This window comes from Harmonia axyridis, chromosome 5 (genome assembly GCF_914767665.1).
Source record: "Harmonia axyridis chromosome 5, icHarAxyr1.1, whole genome shotgun sequence".
Lineage (NCBI taxonomy): Eukaryota > Metazoa > Arthropoda > Insecta > Coleoptera > Coccinellidae > Harmonia > Harmonia axyridis.
Genome location: NC_059505.1, coordinates 33,436,741 through 33,453,876, shown reverse-complemented (window position 1 = coordinate 33,453,876; position 17,136 = coordinate 33,436,741). Strand labels below are relative to the sequence as shown.

The following is a 17,136-nucleotide window of genomic DNA, read 5'->3' as shown; positions in this document are numbered from 1 at the left end:
GGGAAAATGATCCGTTTGATTGAAAACATGTTATCATCTGACAGGAGACTTTGTGTTTTTGTTGATGACAAAAGTAGTAGTTTCAAACCGTAGAATAATGGACTTCCGCAGGGATCGGTTTTGTCTCCCATACTTTTCAATTTATACTTGTGTGACATCCCTGTTACCTTATCTGAGAAATTCATCTATGCCGATGATATTGCTCTTTTGTTTGATCCTTCTGATTTCGCAATTATTGAAAATACTGTAAATGAAGATATAAAAATTATGGAAAATTATTTTCTTGAGTGTCCCTTATGCCCTAATCTGAATAAAAAAGGAATGGAGAAGATTTTGTTTGAATGAAGAGGAAGCCCTTCAATATAAATATGTCAGTTCATTCTGTATACAAATACACAAACCAGTCACTGCACTTATATGGGGAGACAGAGTTTTTGCTGAGGTTTTTATCTGTTCTCTTGTATCATATACGTTGAAATGTATGATGCCCCGTTTAAATTTCCTCTGCTTATATTGAAATTTCTACATCTACACGAAGTTGACAATTTTATGTATTGCTCTATCTCAAAAGAACGAATTTAATCATGAGGTTGATCTGATCTGAACAACCTACTCTAACGATATGATTCAACAATGCCCCGCTTCATTCTTCATTGCTCCTGTTAACCCTTTTGACGTTATTGACATCATTCAACGTCTCAAAAACTCGAATGTCTCTGGTTACGATGATAGTTCTAATAACCTGTTAAAAGAATATGTTGAATAGGTTTGTGGTATCTTTGTCCACTTTATTTAACCTTACAATTCGAAGTAGGTTTTTTTCAGATTCTCCCAAACTGGCTAAAATCTTGCCAGTATAAAAAAATGTGATAAAATACGGTGTTATATCGTTTGTGGAATGCTTGTATAATGCTCTTCTTCTTCCTCTTTTATTTAGGTCGTAACCTGTTCTTCTTCACGGTGTCTCTACCGAGGTGGATATACCCAGCTCAAAATCGACAAACCTGGGTTTTCGTAACAATTACGGGCTACACCAGCAATATTCTCAATTGTTCTTGAGCGGTTTCGATTCCTCACTATCACTAACAACTCAATTTTTTCCACCAGCTCCACTGTTGTCGGCCGGAAAGGTGCTTTACGACGACCCAATAGTGCTTTAGTTTTGCCAACTGTGACTGTAAAATTTTCACTATTTTTGTAGTGAATTTTAACAATTTCAATGCGTTCTTGAAGTATGTATCATTCCATTTTTAGTAATGGTGTAGTTTCTACTTGTCAAATGTTAAAAGATGACAGCTTCAAAAGTGACAGCTGCTCAGATATCGGGCTATTCAAAATGAGACTTCTTATTGGAAAACTTTGTAGTTTTCTAAATTCCACCCAGCATGTCGACATAAATCATCTTATTTCTACAATTTCTACAAAATATGTCGAGAAATATTGTGCGCCATATATGATCTCTTCATAGGTTGATGAAATTCAAAATGTGTGAAATCATTTCGAGAAAATGTGCTCTTAATATATTTTAACAAATGGTTAGAGAGAAAAAATGGAAGTTATTGACTATGTGGTCGCGTTATTCCATTTTTTTATATAATTCCTGAAAATGCTACAGAAATGTGATGGGAATATGCACTATAAGTTGTGTTCCAAGAGAGGTTGCCAGTTTTTTTTTAAAGAATAATTCAAACGAATATACAGATCATTCATGAATGAATTCACTAGAATTTTCAAAACAGATGATCTCATTAAAAGATTAGCATCTTAACAGACTACTACCTACATTAATGCATGACTTTCATTTCCAACATCCAACACTGACAAAATTTACGTTTAATATAAATTTATTTAATAAAAATTATTTAGTGTTGGTAACTAACTATTTTTCATAGCTACAATTATACATTTTGAAGGTTACGTGACGTAACGTCTGTTGTTTTCTGAAAAATGGTTAAAAATGAGTTTCGTGTATTGATAGGAAAAATACTGTGTAAGTGTTATTCAGACTCTGCTCCACTGACAACAACGGTTAAATGTGACTCCAGGGAAATAAATTGTGCTCCAATAAAAAAGAAATTTCTGAGGTAGAAGCCTATTTCTAAAGTAAAGACAATTTTTTTTTTGAAAATGAGTAGAGCGATGATCACACTTGAAGGTGATTATGTTTACGAATAAAGTCTCATTTAAAAAAAATATTATTTACTGGTTATGCTATGGGTTTATTGGGAATATTCTATCTGAAATTAAATCAATTAAAAATCAGTTTTATTAGATTTTAATTTGGAGAGTCAAAAAATGTTCAATTGAATTAAATGCCATCTGAAAGCGTTATAATACCTACACTACGTCAATTTTCATACTTTCATTTATCACTTATGGAAACATTTGAAAAATTAATTTTTGTGGATAGTGTTTGCTTTGTACTTGATTATCTCGAAAACGGTACCTCCTATGAAAAAGATGAGATGAGATCCTTTTTTTTAGTAAAACCATGTTGATTTCAGAAATGAAATATTTTTTACGGAAAAAAGACAGTGGTGTTAATTTTCGATAGGAAAAGAATCATCGCACCCCTATATCTACGCCAATGGATAATTATTATGGCAGGAGACACTTACTGAATTCGAAACATTACATTATCTAGGCTTCAATACCTTAAAATTAAAACAGTGAATGTAGTATTATTTCAGTTCTAAGTAAAAAAATGATTCTCTGTATCTCAAAAACGGCGCTTGTTAGTATATGTTTAATGAACTTTGTTTCATGAAAAAAATTGTTCTATCTAACGTCAAAGTTATTGAACTAAAATCTGAACCACCCTGTATAATATAATTTCGTAAAAAAATACAAATAAGCGCCATAGAACTCCTGGATTATAGACATCAGTGGTTTTTAATTTTCATTAATTCCCTTGTACTTGTTTTCCATTAATTGGGTACAGTATGTGATTTTTTTTCAAATGTTATGCAAATAGTTCCTATAGTTATAAAAAGCTCCGAATGTGTTACAGTGGACGATGGATATTTTTGAATTCTATACATTCCATAACCAAATTCAATTGGATTAAATTTTCACAATTCCAAAGTTTTATTATTCGAAATACTGAACCAAAAGTCAAAACAGCTTAGCGAAAAATTTCGAAAATCTACACTCCCCATTGCCAAATTTGGTGGAAAATAGCTAATTTTCAGGACGATCGAAACACAATCGAAAACTGCTCTTGTCCTGAGTCACCTATTGAGTTTCAGCGACTGGAAAACTTAGTGTCTATTCTGAGTCAGGAGCTTTATATGGTTTGCGCAAAACGTTCTCATTTTAGATCAGCACCGTCCAGCTTCTAACTTATTTAAGATCGTCCATATTTTTATCTCAGTCAGTCGAGGGTGTCTCATAGAGAGTTAAACATCAACGACAAAATGGTAAGTTTGAATAAGAAAATTCTACAGTGTGCCACACCTACACCATAACCACCAGTGTTAGTGTTCAGTGAAAAACTCGGTGAAAAAATTTTCGGTTTAAGTGTTCGTGTAAAACCATTATTCTTAATGGGAGTTTAGTTTTTCCTGAATTTAACCACTCTTCAACACATCTCAGTTAAATAGGCCCATTGAATTGATATGGGAGCAATTAAAATACATATATACAAACACTGGACAGTAATTTTAATAAATCAAAGTAAATATTTCAACGTTGATTCAGTATAACTCAGATAGAACACTTTATTGTTAGCTTTGATTCAACAGAACTATAAGCACTTTGTACTTGAACGGAAAAACAGCTTGATAATAAATTATGTTTCATTTTAGAAAAAAAAAACATTGGACAAAATTATTACTGTTAGTGACCTCAAGTGAAATCATTTAACCAGAAGTTCGAAAAATAAGATCACATACTTTAAAATTACTTTAGAACCGAATAAGTATCTTATGTTCTAGAGAAAAACAGCAGAATAGTAGCTTCTACAGACATTACACATATGCTATTTATCGAATGGAATTTTTGACTTATTTATCCTTGAAAGATTAATTTTCCTCTTCGATTACAACCCGAAAGCTAACAATTGATAATAGTTTTATAGCAAGCATACAGAGTAGCATATAATTTGAGAGAATAGTACTAAAGGTAGAATAGTAATAATAATACAGACATTAGGTACACACCAAGCGTTTTTGAAGAACATTATTATCGAACGGAATTTTTGACTTATATATTTTTGACTTATATATCCCTGAAGAATTCATCATTTTTCTGTTCAAATATAACTCGAAAAGTTAACAATTGAAAATAGTTTTATAGCAAATGTAAAGTGTAGCGTATAATTTTTATTACCTAATTTTGAAAAGCCGCTTTATCAGATTGTAGTTTCTAGCGTTAAAGTGTGTTATAATATGTGATTTGCGTTTATTGGAACCAACCAAAATAACCCAATTAAATATAAAATTGAATACCCGAAGGAATAACCAAATTGAAATATTTGTATTCCTAATTCTTGCACTTGCTAGATCAACCGAATATTCAGATCTCGTGAAAAATAGAGTGAATCTGTTAGGCAATCGTTTCTAAAAATACAAATTCAATCCAATGCCCGAAAGAAAATAGGTTGACCTGAATATCTGTAGCGCAATATTTTCGTTGTATTTTTATAACCGATAGCGCCGCGTTGGATCTTTGGAACCGAGCCAAGAATTGCAATTGGAAATAGAAAATATTCGGCCATCCAATTATCGCTAATACAATGCCATCAAATAATACATTTGTTATCTCAATTCACATCGCATACTGATTTTTACATTTTTTATGAATTTCAACAAAATTGATGTTCATTCCAACTTTAGTACTGAAATTTTTCTTATCTATGAAATCAAGAAAATTGGAATGGATAAACAGGGTCATAAAAAATTGACTTTTTTGTTGTCATTTATAGTTCGCTACTTTCTCTAAAATAACAGATATTCATTAGGGGTTTATAAATAAATGCTGTATCATTGAGAGTTCAAAGACTTAGTGAAACATGATGTTCTGTAGCAAAACTTTTATTGAACATTTAGGAATTTGTAAAGAACAATACACTAGGTTTCTAATATTTTCGGTTTTTAAGTCGAATCAAATAATTCCTCATATTTACCGATGTCCCATTAAATCGAATATTACGCTGTTTTTGACACACTACCCTTTAATATACCCGATGAACTTTTCTGATTATCCAATTTATTCAAGGCGGATAAGGAGAAGAAGGTTAAGAAGAAGAAGAAGGAAGACGCAGGAGAAGCTCCTGCTGCCGCCCCTGCTCCAGCTGCCGAATCCAGAGCCTCATCTAAGAGTTCATCAAAGAAGGCCAAACGCTCTGGATCCAATGTTTTCTCTATGTTCTCCCAGGCTCAAGTTGCCGAGTTCAAGGAAGCTTTCCAACTTATGGACCACGACAAAGATGGTGAGGCTACCATCCTTACATTGAATAATTTACGCGAATGCACCCCTTGAAAAACAATTTTGAGTGAGAGAATACCTTTTTTTCTAGGTATTATCACCAAACCTGACTTGAGGGCCACCTTTGACGCAGTCGGTAAAATCTCCACTGAGAAAGAATTGGACGAGATGCTCAATGAAGCACCTGGACCACTCAACTTCACCCAATTGTTGGGTCTCTTCGGTAACCGCATGGCTGACTCCGGAGGCACCGACGATGATGAAGTTGTAGTTGCTGCTTTCAAATCTTTCGATGATAACGGTACCATCGACAGTGAAAAGTAAGTAACTCCGCCCCTTTTAATGCCAAGCTTCGATACCACGGTATAAACCCTTGAAAACTTTGATTCGGAGAATATTTCGGTTCCTCGCAAGCTACCCTGAGGTACCCCAAAGACAACATTTCAAGGAATTATTTTTTCTAGGTTCAGGCACGCCTTGATGACTTGGGGAGACAAATTCTCTGCCAAGGAAGTTGATGATGCCTTTGACGCCATGGACATCGATGACAACGGCAGAATTGACACCGCAGCCCTTATTACTCTGCTCACCGCCTCCCAGGAAGAAGGTGAAGAAGGAGGTGAAGCCGCCTAAGACTTAAAACTCAACTAGAATTATAAAAATCATTTTAATTATTAAGTTCATCGTTGTAGATGGTACGGCTCAGCCAACCTATTTTGTCAACTCTCCTATAACGTGCACTCTCTTCTCTTGTGTGTAATGAAAACTTGAACTTGTTATTCACATAGTTTCGTACAAGAAATCTCAATTGAATGGATGTAATTTGAAGCATACACAATGACAACGTACTTAAAAGTCGCTAGGACCACATAACAACGTGTGCGACTGCAAATAAATCATATTTTGTATATTTTCGTTTCATTTTGGATTCATTTTGTTATGTTAAAAGAAAATAAAAGAAAGAAGGAAATCATTTCTTTCATTTCGAAGGCAGAAGGTATAATTATCATCATTGAAACCTCCTTACTCGATATCGATATCGAATTTGAAAAATAAAGAGCAATCCAATGTTTGCTACTTTGTTGCTTAGTACTAGTCAACTGGGTACATTGGATAGATATAAGCGATTGAAATGACTACAAATAATATGAACAGCAATATACAGATTTATTCACACTAAAATAACAAAGAAAAGTAATATTTCGTGGAATGTTGGATATTAAGTATTCTTCTTTGCCCTGTATCCAAAAATAGCCGATCCTACGCGCACATTTGTACTTCCCATTTCAATCTGAAAAAAATTTGCAATTGATGATTCCAATAGCATAAAACAGCAAATTTGTAGGTAGCAATTGTGAGAATGAAGCCTGATGTGTTTTATGGATAGGTTTAAGATGTATTTCATAGAGATAATTTTATCACTTAAGGACAGCGTGAAACTTGAGATTTTTAATTCCTTTCACATTAAGTACGATTTTCATTTCTATCCTATTTGTTTCAGACCACTAAACGTTGCCAAGTTTTTTCTCATCAATGCAACTTTTTTTTTTCTGGGTCAAGTCAAGAGTTAATCACTAAGAATATGACAATTTGGTATGCTAGAACCATCTATGATTCCTTTTCGGAACCTTTATGCAATGCTTGCCATCTTACGGATTGGGGATGAAACATATCGATAGAGAAATCTACTTTTTAGGTAACGGTTTCTGCTTTACAATAAGGAAAACTTGAGTACTATAGGCTCCATCTTATGTAAGTATGTAGTTCATACGTGTTGTTACAGAAATCTAACTTCCAATAATGGTTTCTGTTTTGAAATGAAAATTATTTGGTTTATTTTTATTTTATACAATTTGAATAAATCGATAGATTTCCATGGAAGGTTATTGTCTAAGTCACTTGTGAAAAATGAAAATTTACCAATGCTCAGGAAAATGACAGAGAAGAAGTATTTAAAGAATAAGTAATCGAGTTATGCATATTATGTTTATGATCGACCTGAAAAGAAACCTTGAGAAAGAACAATATTCTCACTTTTTATGGATTATAAGTTCATAGTATTTTGTAATTTGTACAAAACGGTCTTTTGATGAGTACATTGATGATAATAGCAAAAGGTGAAGGGATCCTATATCCCATTCACACTTACTTACCAACTTACTTCTAATAGAGCAGGTTACACGCCATTAAAATTTCAACAATACCTAATTCGATAAGTAGAATTTCTGAGTTTGGTAAGATTAAAAAAAAGATCTGCAGTTATATTTCGAATTTTGAATGTCATAGTCTGACAGAATTATATTATTTCAGTAATGCTGAATATGAGAAGTAATTTATATCTGTGCTGAAAAATTCATGAACTACCTAGAAGGTAAAATTAATATGCTTACCGCATGTTCAAAATCTCCAGACATACCCATGGAGAGTTCAAATTCTTCTTCAGGAATGTTGAATTTCTGACATACCTCCTTCTTGCATTGAATGAGTTTCAAAAAGTCAGGATTTTGAGCTTCTTGCGAGTGATCTGCATCTCCAATTGTCATCAATCCGTCGATTTGTAGATTAGGGCATTCGTTTTTAACGAAACTTACCATATCTATTATATCATTTGGGATACATCCACTTTTTTCTGAAAATAATTGCATAGTATTAAAATGACAATAAAAAAGTTTTGGATAAATTATGAATATGCTTTCGAAGTTACCTTTTTCACCACTTGTATTTACTTGTATGAATACCCTTAGTTTGGAATTTCCTTCACCGCTAGATGTACAACTATTGTTCAGTTTCCTAGCTAACTTTTGGGAATCAACAGTTTCGATTATGTATAAATTCGGTACATTTACAACTTTGTTTACTTTATTTCCTTGAAGATGGCCAATAAAGTGCCACTTTATTTCTTTGCATTTTTCCAAGATCTGTTTATTATAAGCTTTCTCCTCCAATTCCTGGACATAATTTTCCCCAAAATGTCTTTGACCTGCCTCATAAGCTTCTATGATAGATTCAACAGGTTTTGTTTTTGAAACGGCTACTAATCTAGGATTAATTTGTCCAACCTCCTATAAAAACAAAATTGAGAAAATATCAAGGTAATGAAGGGAGGAATAATATCTTACTTTTGTACGTCGGCTACATGCTTCTTCTATTTTGGATAAAACAAATTTTAAACCTTGTTTTATTTCCGTCTCTGTCATTTTCCTGAGCATTGGAAAATTTTCTTATCAATTTTCCTTCTTCACAGCTGACTTTGACAATAACCTTTTACAACTGTTGGAAATCTTGTCGATTTCTTTGATAATAATTTTTTGGACATTTTCAGTATGAAATATTTCCATAAGATGGAACCGAATGTATTATAGTTTTCTTTATTTTTATGTAGAAACCTTTTTTGGAAAGTTAGATTTCTGTATTGACAATTATAGTTTTCTTTATTTTTATATAGAAACCTTTTTTGAGGGGTTAGATTTCTGTAATTCTAACTTCAGTATGAGCTACTCCCACAAGGTGGAGACTAAGTGTTACAGTTTCCTTTTTTTCTAGGTAGAAACCTATATTTGCAAGTTAGATTTCTGTAACAAGCTAGTGCATTCAAAATCCGTAAGATGGCGGACTCTGCACAAAAGTTCCAAAATAGTGTGAAAGATGTCTCTAGGATCACAAATTGTTGAATATATTCTTATTATAGACAAATCTACACTGAAATTGGTTTGGATAATAAAATTTTGCATTGTTGAGTACAAAACCTGGCAAACTTCAATGTTTTGAAAAATAGATGAGTAGAATTTCTCATTGGTGAAATTAGAAGTAGATATCTAATACCGGTAAAACTTGAAATTAATAAAAGGACAAATTTTGCGCTATGTTACAAAATTTCTAAACTCGTGTGGAATATATCATATATTGTATAATATACATTCGGCTACATGGTTTCAACCAGAAGTTATTCATATTGAAATTGGAATTGAATTCACAGAAATTTATCTTACTCATCAGTAGGTATCGTATCATCATAAATATACAATGGAGTTTTTTTAAAAGGCATAAATATAAATGTAGCTAATTCCTATTCATGAATTTCGTCTTCTAGTTGAAGCCTTTCGATTTAACAGCATACCTAAAATATCCAATATGCTCCCTATAATCAAAAGGTAAATTACACCAATATCCCACAAGCAATCCCGAAATATTTTCAACACAACCAGCACTTTACAACCCATATCCTTCGGGAACCCTGACCCCATATAGCTTGATTAAGTTGTAACGATAGCAACCGAATATAATGAGCTTTTTATGCAGAAATGACAGTCTTTTGTTACAATAATGAGTTTAGGGTTGTCAATTGTCTGGGGTGCAGTAGCCCTTTTGTCATGCCTGCAACCTTGTACAACCAACCATATCGCTCGGAGAGCACGCCAACCCTATTTTTCTCCCGTTTAGGGTTGATTTTCTCCAGCTCATATATGGGAACAATGGTGGGTCCTTTGTGTGTTTATGTGCGACATGAGCGATGTTACGAAGTTCGCATTACCCTCTTTTTGTGTTTCTCATCTCCATGAACATCGTTTGATGATTTCCGCTTATGCTGAAATGACTATGCGATTACGGTTCACTTTTATTATACCGGTTGGTCTTAGGGATGATTATGACGCACGGGGTTGTGTAAGAATGGTTAATGTGGATTTTGGGGTGGATGGTGACTGACTTTTTAGCAATAAACTCTGTTATTCTATAGCATAGGATTAATATTATTTGTATAAATTTTATCAGATGAACGGACGTTGTTTTGTTTTTGTTTTTTATCCTGTGATACCGTTCAGAAGCTTAGAGCTGGTGCTAGAAAGTACCAGGCAACAGCCTAATGGAAAAATTAGAAAATGGACAAAATTTTCGTGTAAAACCAATTGCAATGCAAGAAGACGCATCAAGTTCTTAAAGTGTATAAATTTCAGTGAAAAGATTGAAATTGAATATAGAAGGTCCTTCTACAGAAATTTGATGAAGATATATAAAGGTACAAATCGAAAAAAAAAATCAAGCATCTCAAGTACCTAATCATCAATTATTTTTATTTATTTTTTTCCTTTACTGTAGAAATTTTTTTCAAAAAGTTATAATGTGCTGAAACTATCATATTTCCATATTCCTAAACAAGAAAGTCTATGGATCCATCTGAATCCTATGAATAGTTTGCGAGATTCAGGGTGTCGAAGTTGAGAAATGACATTATTTTAAAGTAACATTTCTCGTGAGGAAACATCTTGAATGAAACACTAATGCGCGGCAAATATTGCTCACCTATAAGTTATTGATTTGAGACTGGTTTTTAAAAAATTTACTGTTAGATACGGGGTGAGTCGAATATTATTCAAAATGAAATTCGTTTAGTTCACGATTCATCCTGTGATTGAAAACGTCTTTCGTATAATTTCTAATATTTTGTCATTTCTCTTAGTTCGAGTACACTATTATAATGTCAAAGAGTATTGGCTTTGACCAATTTTTGAGATACACAGGGATATACGGGGTGTTTCTAAATTAGACGTGAACCTTGGAGGACGTGTTAGTATGACTCATTTGTTGTCGTTTGAGCCATATTTGATGATTCTTAAAAGATTTCTCACCTTACTACATTTTTCGTCAATTTTGTCTACGTTGACTAAATTTGACTGTAATTTCGGATTATTATCGTGGCCAGCGAGAAGTTCGGATCTAACAGCGTTAGAATATAGACGAAGCAGCGAGAAAATTGATAGTAAATTTCAGACGGAAAGTAACAACTGAAGAAATATGAAAAAGCAAAAGGCCACGTAAGTACTTGAATAAGGAATGGTGGCAGTCATTTCAAACATAATTTATGAATACATTTTCTCCTGGAATTTTGAGTTTAATTGCAATAAAAAAATACTTATATCATTACTTTCCATTCTTTGCTTATTTCTTATTTCCCCTTTCAAATCAAAATTTGTTGAAACAAAACTAGTCAACTAGTGCCATCATTCTAACGAAAACTTTTTTAGGGAATAAAAAAGGATTTTGGCAAATTTTTAAAAAAATTTTGTCATTCATAAATTGTGGAATACGAAAGTTGCAGGAAATTTTATATTATAAATTTACTATTCTTTCCTTCATATACAAACTTTCAAATCATACTAATTCTTATTTAACATCTAATACAGCACAGCTTTGTTTTTTTTATACATATCATATCCTTCTCTGAATAAAATAATCCAAAATATAAATCAAACTCAACATAGAAAAAATTGACGAAAAATAAAGTAAGGTGTGAAATATTTTAAATACCACAAGAACTTGAATATCTCGGAAGCTGTTGATATTCGGTTATCAATAAATATGGCTCAATCGACAGCAAATGAGTGATACTAACACCTCCTTCAAGGTTCACGTCTAATTTGGAAACACTCTGTATATTAAGAGGGGCGACCGTAATAAAAAAAGTCAAAAAGTTGTATACAATGTAAATTTCATACAGAGTAACAATAAGAGACACTTTGGCGATTACTTATTTTCATTTTGTCATTGTACAATGAATGCATTGTACAGGGTGTCCCAAATTCGATGCTCACTGAGAGCATCTCAAGATAAGACTTAGAGAATAAATCTCTAAGCCCTTTTCAAAAATTCCTTTTTTTCGAAATATGTAATAATAAGATATCAGATCATAGATGTGTTGATTCGTTGTCGAATTACAGGATGTTTCTGAAAAATTAATAATTCAAATATTTCACTATATCCTGGTTTCTGTTGGAGATATTCGAAAAATTCCAGAACGTTTTTTTCAGTAATTTTCATGGTTCCTATGAACTCATAATGGATCATAGATATAGTGAAATATTTAAATCCATGACTCGAGTACGGATCAAGATATCTTCGATAAGCTTTCTGATATCATTACCTATTTCTTGTCCAGAACAGTAGATACAACCAATTTTCTTAAAATTTCTATGAAATGTCGGCATAACACCTATATCCTTAGCTTATCTCATTCACGATAATTTTCGAAAAACATCTTGAAGTTTAACAGCTTGACACTTTCTCCAAAGTGCGAGATCATAGAAGACAATCTTATCTTATTAGTGCGCTCTTCGAAGACTTCGTAAAAGACCACACGCACTTTGTAACTCCTGTTTTCTTCCTTAATCTTATCAATTTCTGAAGAGCACTCGAAACTTAACACGAGCTCGTTATTTACTGCCAAATCCCAATTCTTCGATGTCCCAGATGTGCAGCCCTGGCTAAATCAGGACTATAGGATAAGAAGCGGCACGTCGGCTCTCAATAGAGATTTATAAAAAAGTACTGAAGCGGTGATGAATTTTTATGGAAATTTCTTTAATTTAAAAGTTGGCTGGGGCTTACGCCACCCGTGTTCTTCCAATTTTTCCAAGAAACTGTTAATGAGGAGCGTGATATATTGGAGATAATGTGATATCCAATTCGATGTTGAATGTTTTAGGGGCTTCATTGAATGACGCATTGGCTCACGGCACGTGAAGAATGTCACACTTGATTGGGGAAGAGCATCATTTTTTTTTGGAAAGACTTGATGACATCCCAATTTTTCTACAGAAGATAGTTATTTTAGTTTTCTGGAAATTCTTGTTGCGGTTATAGCTGCCATTCGTTTCTACTTCTAACCGTCCTCGAAATTAGTTTAATTCTACAGAAAATGTGTGAACATTCATCAGTTTCAGTGAATTAGAACCTCAGAGTAATAAAAATAGATAGAGGGAGAATATGTCATTTTCAGTAAGCAAATTTTGTCCCCAACATGAATTATCAAATTTGATGTGATGAGCGCGGAAATGAAAACATATCAGTGATAAGATATTTCACTCAATTCGCGAGTTTCTCCACAAATAACGCACTTCTTATGTCTCATAGTGAATCAACGGTTCATATTAACTCAAAATATATTGAAATAAATACCTAAATATATCAGAAATTTAGAAAACAAACTTCAAGCGCGCCAAACGACGTGAAACAACCGATGAAACTTGGAGAGCAAAAGTTGCTAAACCTTGGATTTCAGCAGGTAGATATAGAAAATAATAAATATTCTGCTTATTATGAAATCGACAATTAGGAAAAATATCGGATTCCAAATATTCGAATTTGCATATTTAATCGGGAATCACTCAAATAAATATATTTCATTCAATATAAGATACATTCATTACGATCAAGTAAAATTGTGGATTTGAAAATATATCACAATCCGTCAACGTAATCTAAACATGTAAAAGTTTCGTATACTCCGTCTATCCATATTTATTACTCCTGATAGATTTAATCTAACAGGATGAAGCGTTCTACGAAAGCGATTAGATTTATTTTTTTTCAAAATAAATAAATTTCCACTATTTGGAAGCGTTGAACGATTCCTGATGAATTGGCAAACCTTACTAAACAGAAATGCCTTCAATGTTTGAAGAACTTGAAATAAGTTGGAAACTGCTCGGTTATACACAATGTAAGTAATCTTCAAATCGTTAATAGGTACCCAATTTTCGATTGTAAAACATTTTTAACGGGTGTTTTTTTCGAGGTATATAACTTTAAGTTGGCATTACTGTTCAAGATGACGACCGATTCAACAGCTGTCAAGTGACTTATTCTCAGTTCGGTTTGGCAATTCATCATGAATAGACTCACGCCTGAACAACGCTTGCAAACAGTGCAATTTTATTTCGAAAATAATGGTTCTGTGCGGAATACGTATCGCGCACTACGTCCCTTTTATTTTGTTTAGCGATGAAGCGCACTTCTGATTGAATGGCTACGTCAACAAACAAAACTGCCTCATTTGGAGTGAAGCTAATCCTCAAGTGTATGTTAAACACCGTTAAATCCAGAAAAACTGACTGTTTGGTGCGCTTTATGGGCTGGTGGAATCATTGGTCCGTACTTCTTCAAAAACGATGATGGCCAGAACGTTACAGTCAATGGTGATTGGTATAGAGCCATGATTACTAACTTTTTCATTCCTGAATCGAACAACCATGATGTCCAGGGGCTGTGGTTCCAACAAGACGGCGCAACTTGTCACACAGCTCGTGCCACAATCGATTTATTGAAAGACACGTTTGGTGACCGCCTAATTTCACGTTTTGGACCTGTGAATTGGCCACCAAGATCTTGTGATTTAACACCGCTAGACTACTTTCTGTGGGGCTATGTAAAGTCATTGGTCTATGCGGATAAGCCACAAACCCTTGACCATTTGGAAGATAAAATTTGCCGTGTTTTTGCCGATATACGGCCACAAATGTTGGAAAAAGTCATCGAAAATTGGACGTCCAGATTGGACTACATCCGAGCCAGCCGTGGCGGTCATATGCCTGAAATCATATTTAAAATGTAATGCCACAAGATTATCTTGTGGATAAATGAAATTCATGTCAATCGAATAATCCATCGTTGTTTTATTGCAATTTAAAGTTCTATAGCTCAAAAAAACACCCTTTAAATACTTACTATGTAGATATATACATTTCTCTTATTCGTTCTAGATTAATACTTGTTTTAATCATGATCAACTAGCAATTAGTAACAGTTCAAGAACTGATCCTTGATACTTTTTTGACATCTTTGTAATCCCACTCAATCCAATTCAGCTTCTGACCTAACCCAACTCAATTGAGTGCTTGAAAAAGAAAACCAAACCGAATAGGTCAATAATAAAATTAACTTCCAATAAGGTTCGACACTTTACAAGCACAATAATACCAGATATATTGCGATTAGTGAATGCATGACTAATTTTCTATACAACCCCACAAAAGCCATTCCATACAAAGAGATGCAACTGACCAACAATATCATGTGAACGGTGCAGAATGCAGAAATTGCCGAATAATGTGCTTGTTATTATTGTCCAAATGGCTTTCAATAGCCATGAGCCCTGTTATATTTTCGAAAGTCACAAAAAGGTGCTACACAACTGAATAAGGCATCATTGTTAATTTTGGTGCCTTAAGGGTCATTGTGTTTTTGGAAAACATGAATACGTGGTGGCGCCAGAATTTTCAAAGAAAAAGAGTGTTTTTCATGGATCTGGACAATGAGACTCAAGAGGGTATGCCAAATTAATAAATAATTGTATTCAGGGAGCTCAACAAGTTCGATGACAAACTTTGACAGATGACAGTAGTGCTCATTCAGAACCATAGAGTAATTAACATAGATAGAGGAAGTATATGCAATTTTTACATGTCCCCAACATTACGTTGTTCCATTGTGATGTATTTTCAAATCCACAATTTTACTATATCATTATGAATGTATATTATTTTGAATGAAATATATTATTTGAATTATTCCCGATTAAATATGCAAATTTGAATATTTGGAATCCGATATTTCTCCTAATTGTCGAATTTATAATAAGCAGAATATTTCTTATTTTCTGTATTTACCTCTTGAAATCCAAGGTTTGGCAACTTTTGCTCTCCTAGTGTCATGTCATCGGTGACTTCATGTCGTTTGGCGCGCTAGAAGTTTGTTTTCTAAATTTCTGATATATTAAGGTATTTATTTCAATTTATTTTGAGTTAATATGAAAAGTTGATACACTATGGGACATAAGAAGTGCGTTATTTGTGGAGATACTCGCGAATTGAGTGAAATATCGTATCACTGATGTTTTCATTTCCGCGCGCTTCATCTAAAATTTGATATTTAATGTTGGGGAGAAAATTTGCTCACTGAAAATAACATATGCTCCCTCTATCTATGTTTATTACTCTGAGATTTTTTCCAATGACCAATCAAGGTCCGATTCGTTTTCGTTTAGAAGTTAAAAGATGTTTGAAGTTCAAATTCTTCCCAATTCCTGTAACTTCTATATGGAATGTATCGGACATATGTTCAGAATGAGTGCAGCAATCATTTGCCATAGAGCTTTCAGAACGCCTTGTATAACAAAAAATTGAAATCTTTTTGAAATCCGCAAAAAGAGATTAATTCAACATTATCCTTAAAAATTTCGAAATTATGAGTGAATTTTTTTCCTTAAATATGTGTAATATTATTCTCTCTTTACATTTTTTTCGACAAATATTAGGATTGAATAATTCAAGAATCCCGTTCAAGATAATTACCAATTAGTGAATTATTTGCCGCTAGCTTTAGTAGGTGCTTCTGTTCTTCTATACACACGCAAAGTTGTATAGTTCATGTCGAGTGTGTTTCACGATTTTCACAATGGATGAAAATATCGTTCAAGGAATCTGTTTTAAAACGTTGTTGACCTAAATATAACATAACTTTTCTGAAAAAGAAGACCAAATTTGTTGAAAAAAACTGGTCCATTTTGCAACATAATGTTTTTTCCAAAAAATCTATAAATCCTATTATTCTTCGTATTCCTCGAATATTAACCCGGTTGTCTTAATCTTCAACTAAAATTACCGATGAGAAATTCCCTTTGGTCTAAAGAAAATGTGAAAAAGAATGTTCTAAAAGGTACCTAAGTTGATCTCAGAAAACGTGAAGAAAAAAATTTCAATTTCAATTTAATTCATTACAATCTTCATTCACTGATTGATTAACGAGTCGATAGTCGATGAAAATTTTCCATATACAAATTGCACTCCTACATTTGATTCATCAAAGTCGCAAATTATAACAGACCAAGATAAGATGACATATTTATGACAAAAACATCCTGTCCTCTTTTCAATTGAA

At 33.2% G+C, this 17,136-nt stretch overlaps 2 protein-coding genes across 2 annotated transcripts; one reads left to right on the top strand and one right to left on the bottom strand.

Moving 5' to 3' along the window:
* The first annotated feature begins 2,918 nt into the window (after positions 1-2,918).
* On the top strand, positions 2,919-6,335 carry LOC123681295 (myosin regulatory light chain 2). The gene is made up of 4 exons (XM_045619615.1): positions 2,919-3,419; positions 5,218-5,431; positions 5,519-5,747; positions 5,892-6,335. Exons 1-4 carry the CDS (start codon positions 3,417-3,419, stop codon positions 6,058-6,060), a joined length of 615 nt encoding a protein of 204 aa, XP_045475571.1. The 5' UTR covers positions 2,919-3,416; the 3' UTR covers positions 6,061-6,335.
* A 240-nt stretch (positions 6,336-6,575) lies between these two features.
* Positions 6,576-8,707, bottom strand: LOC123681294 (pyridoxal phosphate homeostasis protein). The gene is made up of 4 exons (XM_045619614.1): positions 8,547-8,707; positions 8,132-8,489; positions 7,818-8,056; positions 6,576-6,718 (listed from the first exon to the last, which is right to left on the bottom strand). The coding sequence occupies exons 1-4, from the start codon at positions 8,634-8,636 to the stop codon at positions 6,647-6,649; spliced, it is 759 nt and encodes a 252-aa protein (XP_045475570.1). The 5' UTR covers positions 8,637-8,707; the 3' UTR covers positions 6,576-6,646.
* Positions 8,708-17,136: the final 8,429 nt, after the last annotated feature.

Coding starts and splice junctions, on each gene's coding strand:
- LOC123681294 (XM_045619614.1), bottom strand. CDS start 8,636: ATGCTCAGGAAAATGACAGAGACGGAAATAAAACAAGGTTTAAAATTT. Junction 8,490..8,546: donor CATGTAGCCGACGTACAAAA/GTAAGATATTAT, acceptor TTGTTTTTATAG/GAGGTTGGACAAATTAATCC. Junction 8,057..8,131: donor AAATACAAGTGGTGAAAAAG/GTAACTTCGAAA, acceptor AATTATTTTCAG/AAAAAAGTGGATGTATCCCA.
- LOC123681295 (XM_045619615.1), top strand. Junction 5,432..5,518: donor TATGGACCACGACAAAGATG/GTGAGGCTACCA, acceptor CTTTTTTTCTAG/GTATTATCACCAAACCTGAC. Junction 5,748..5,891: donor GGTACCATCGACAGTGAAAA/GTAAGTAACTCC, acceptor TATTTTTTCTAG/GTTCAGGCACGCCTTGATGA.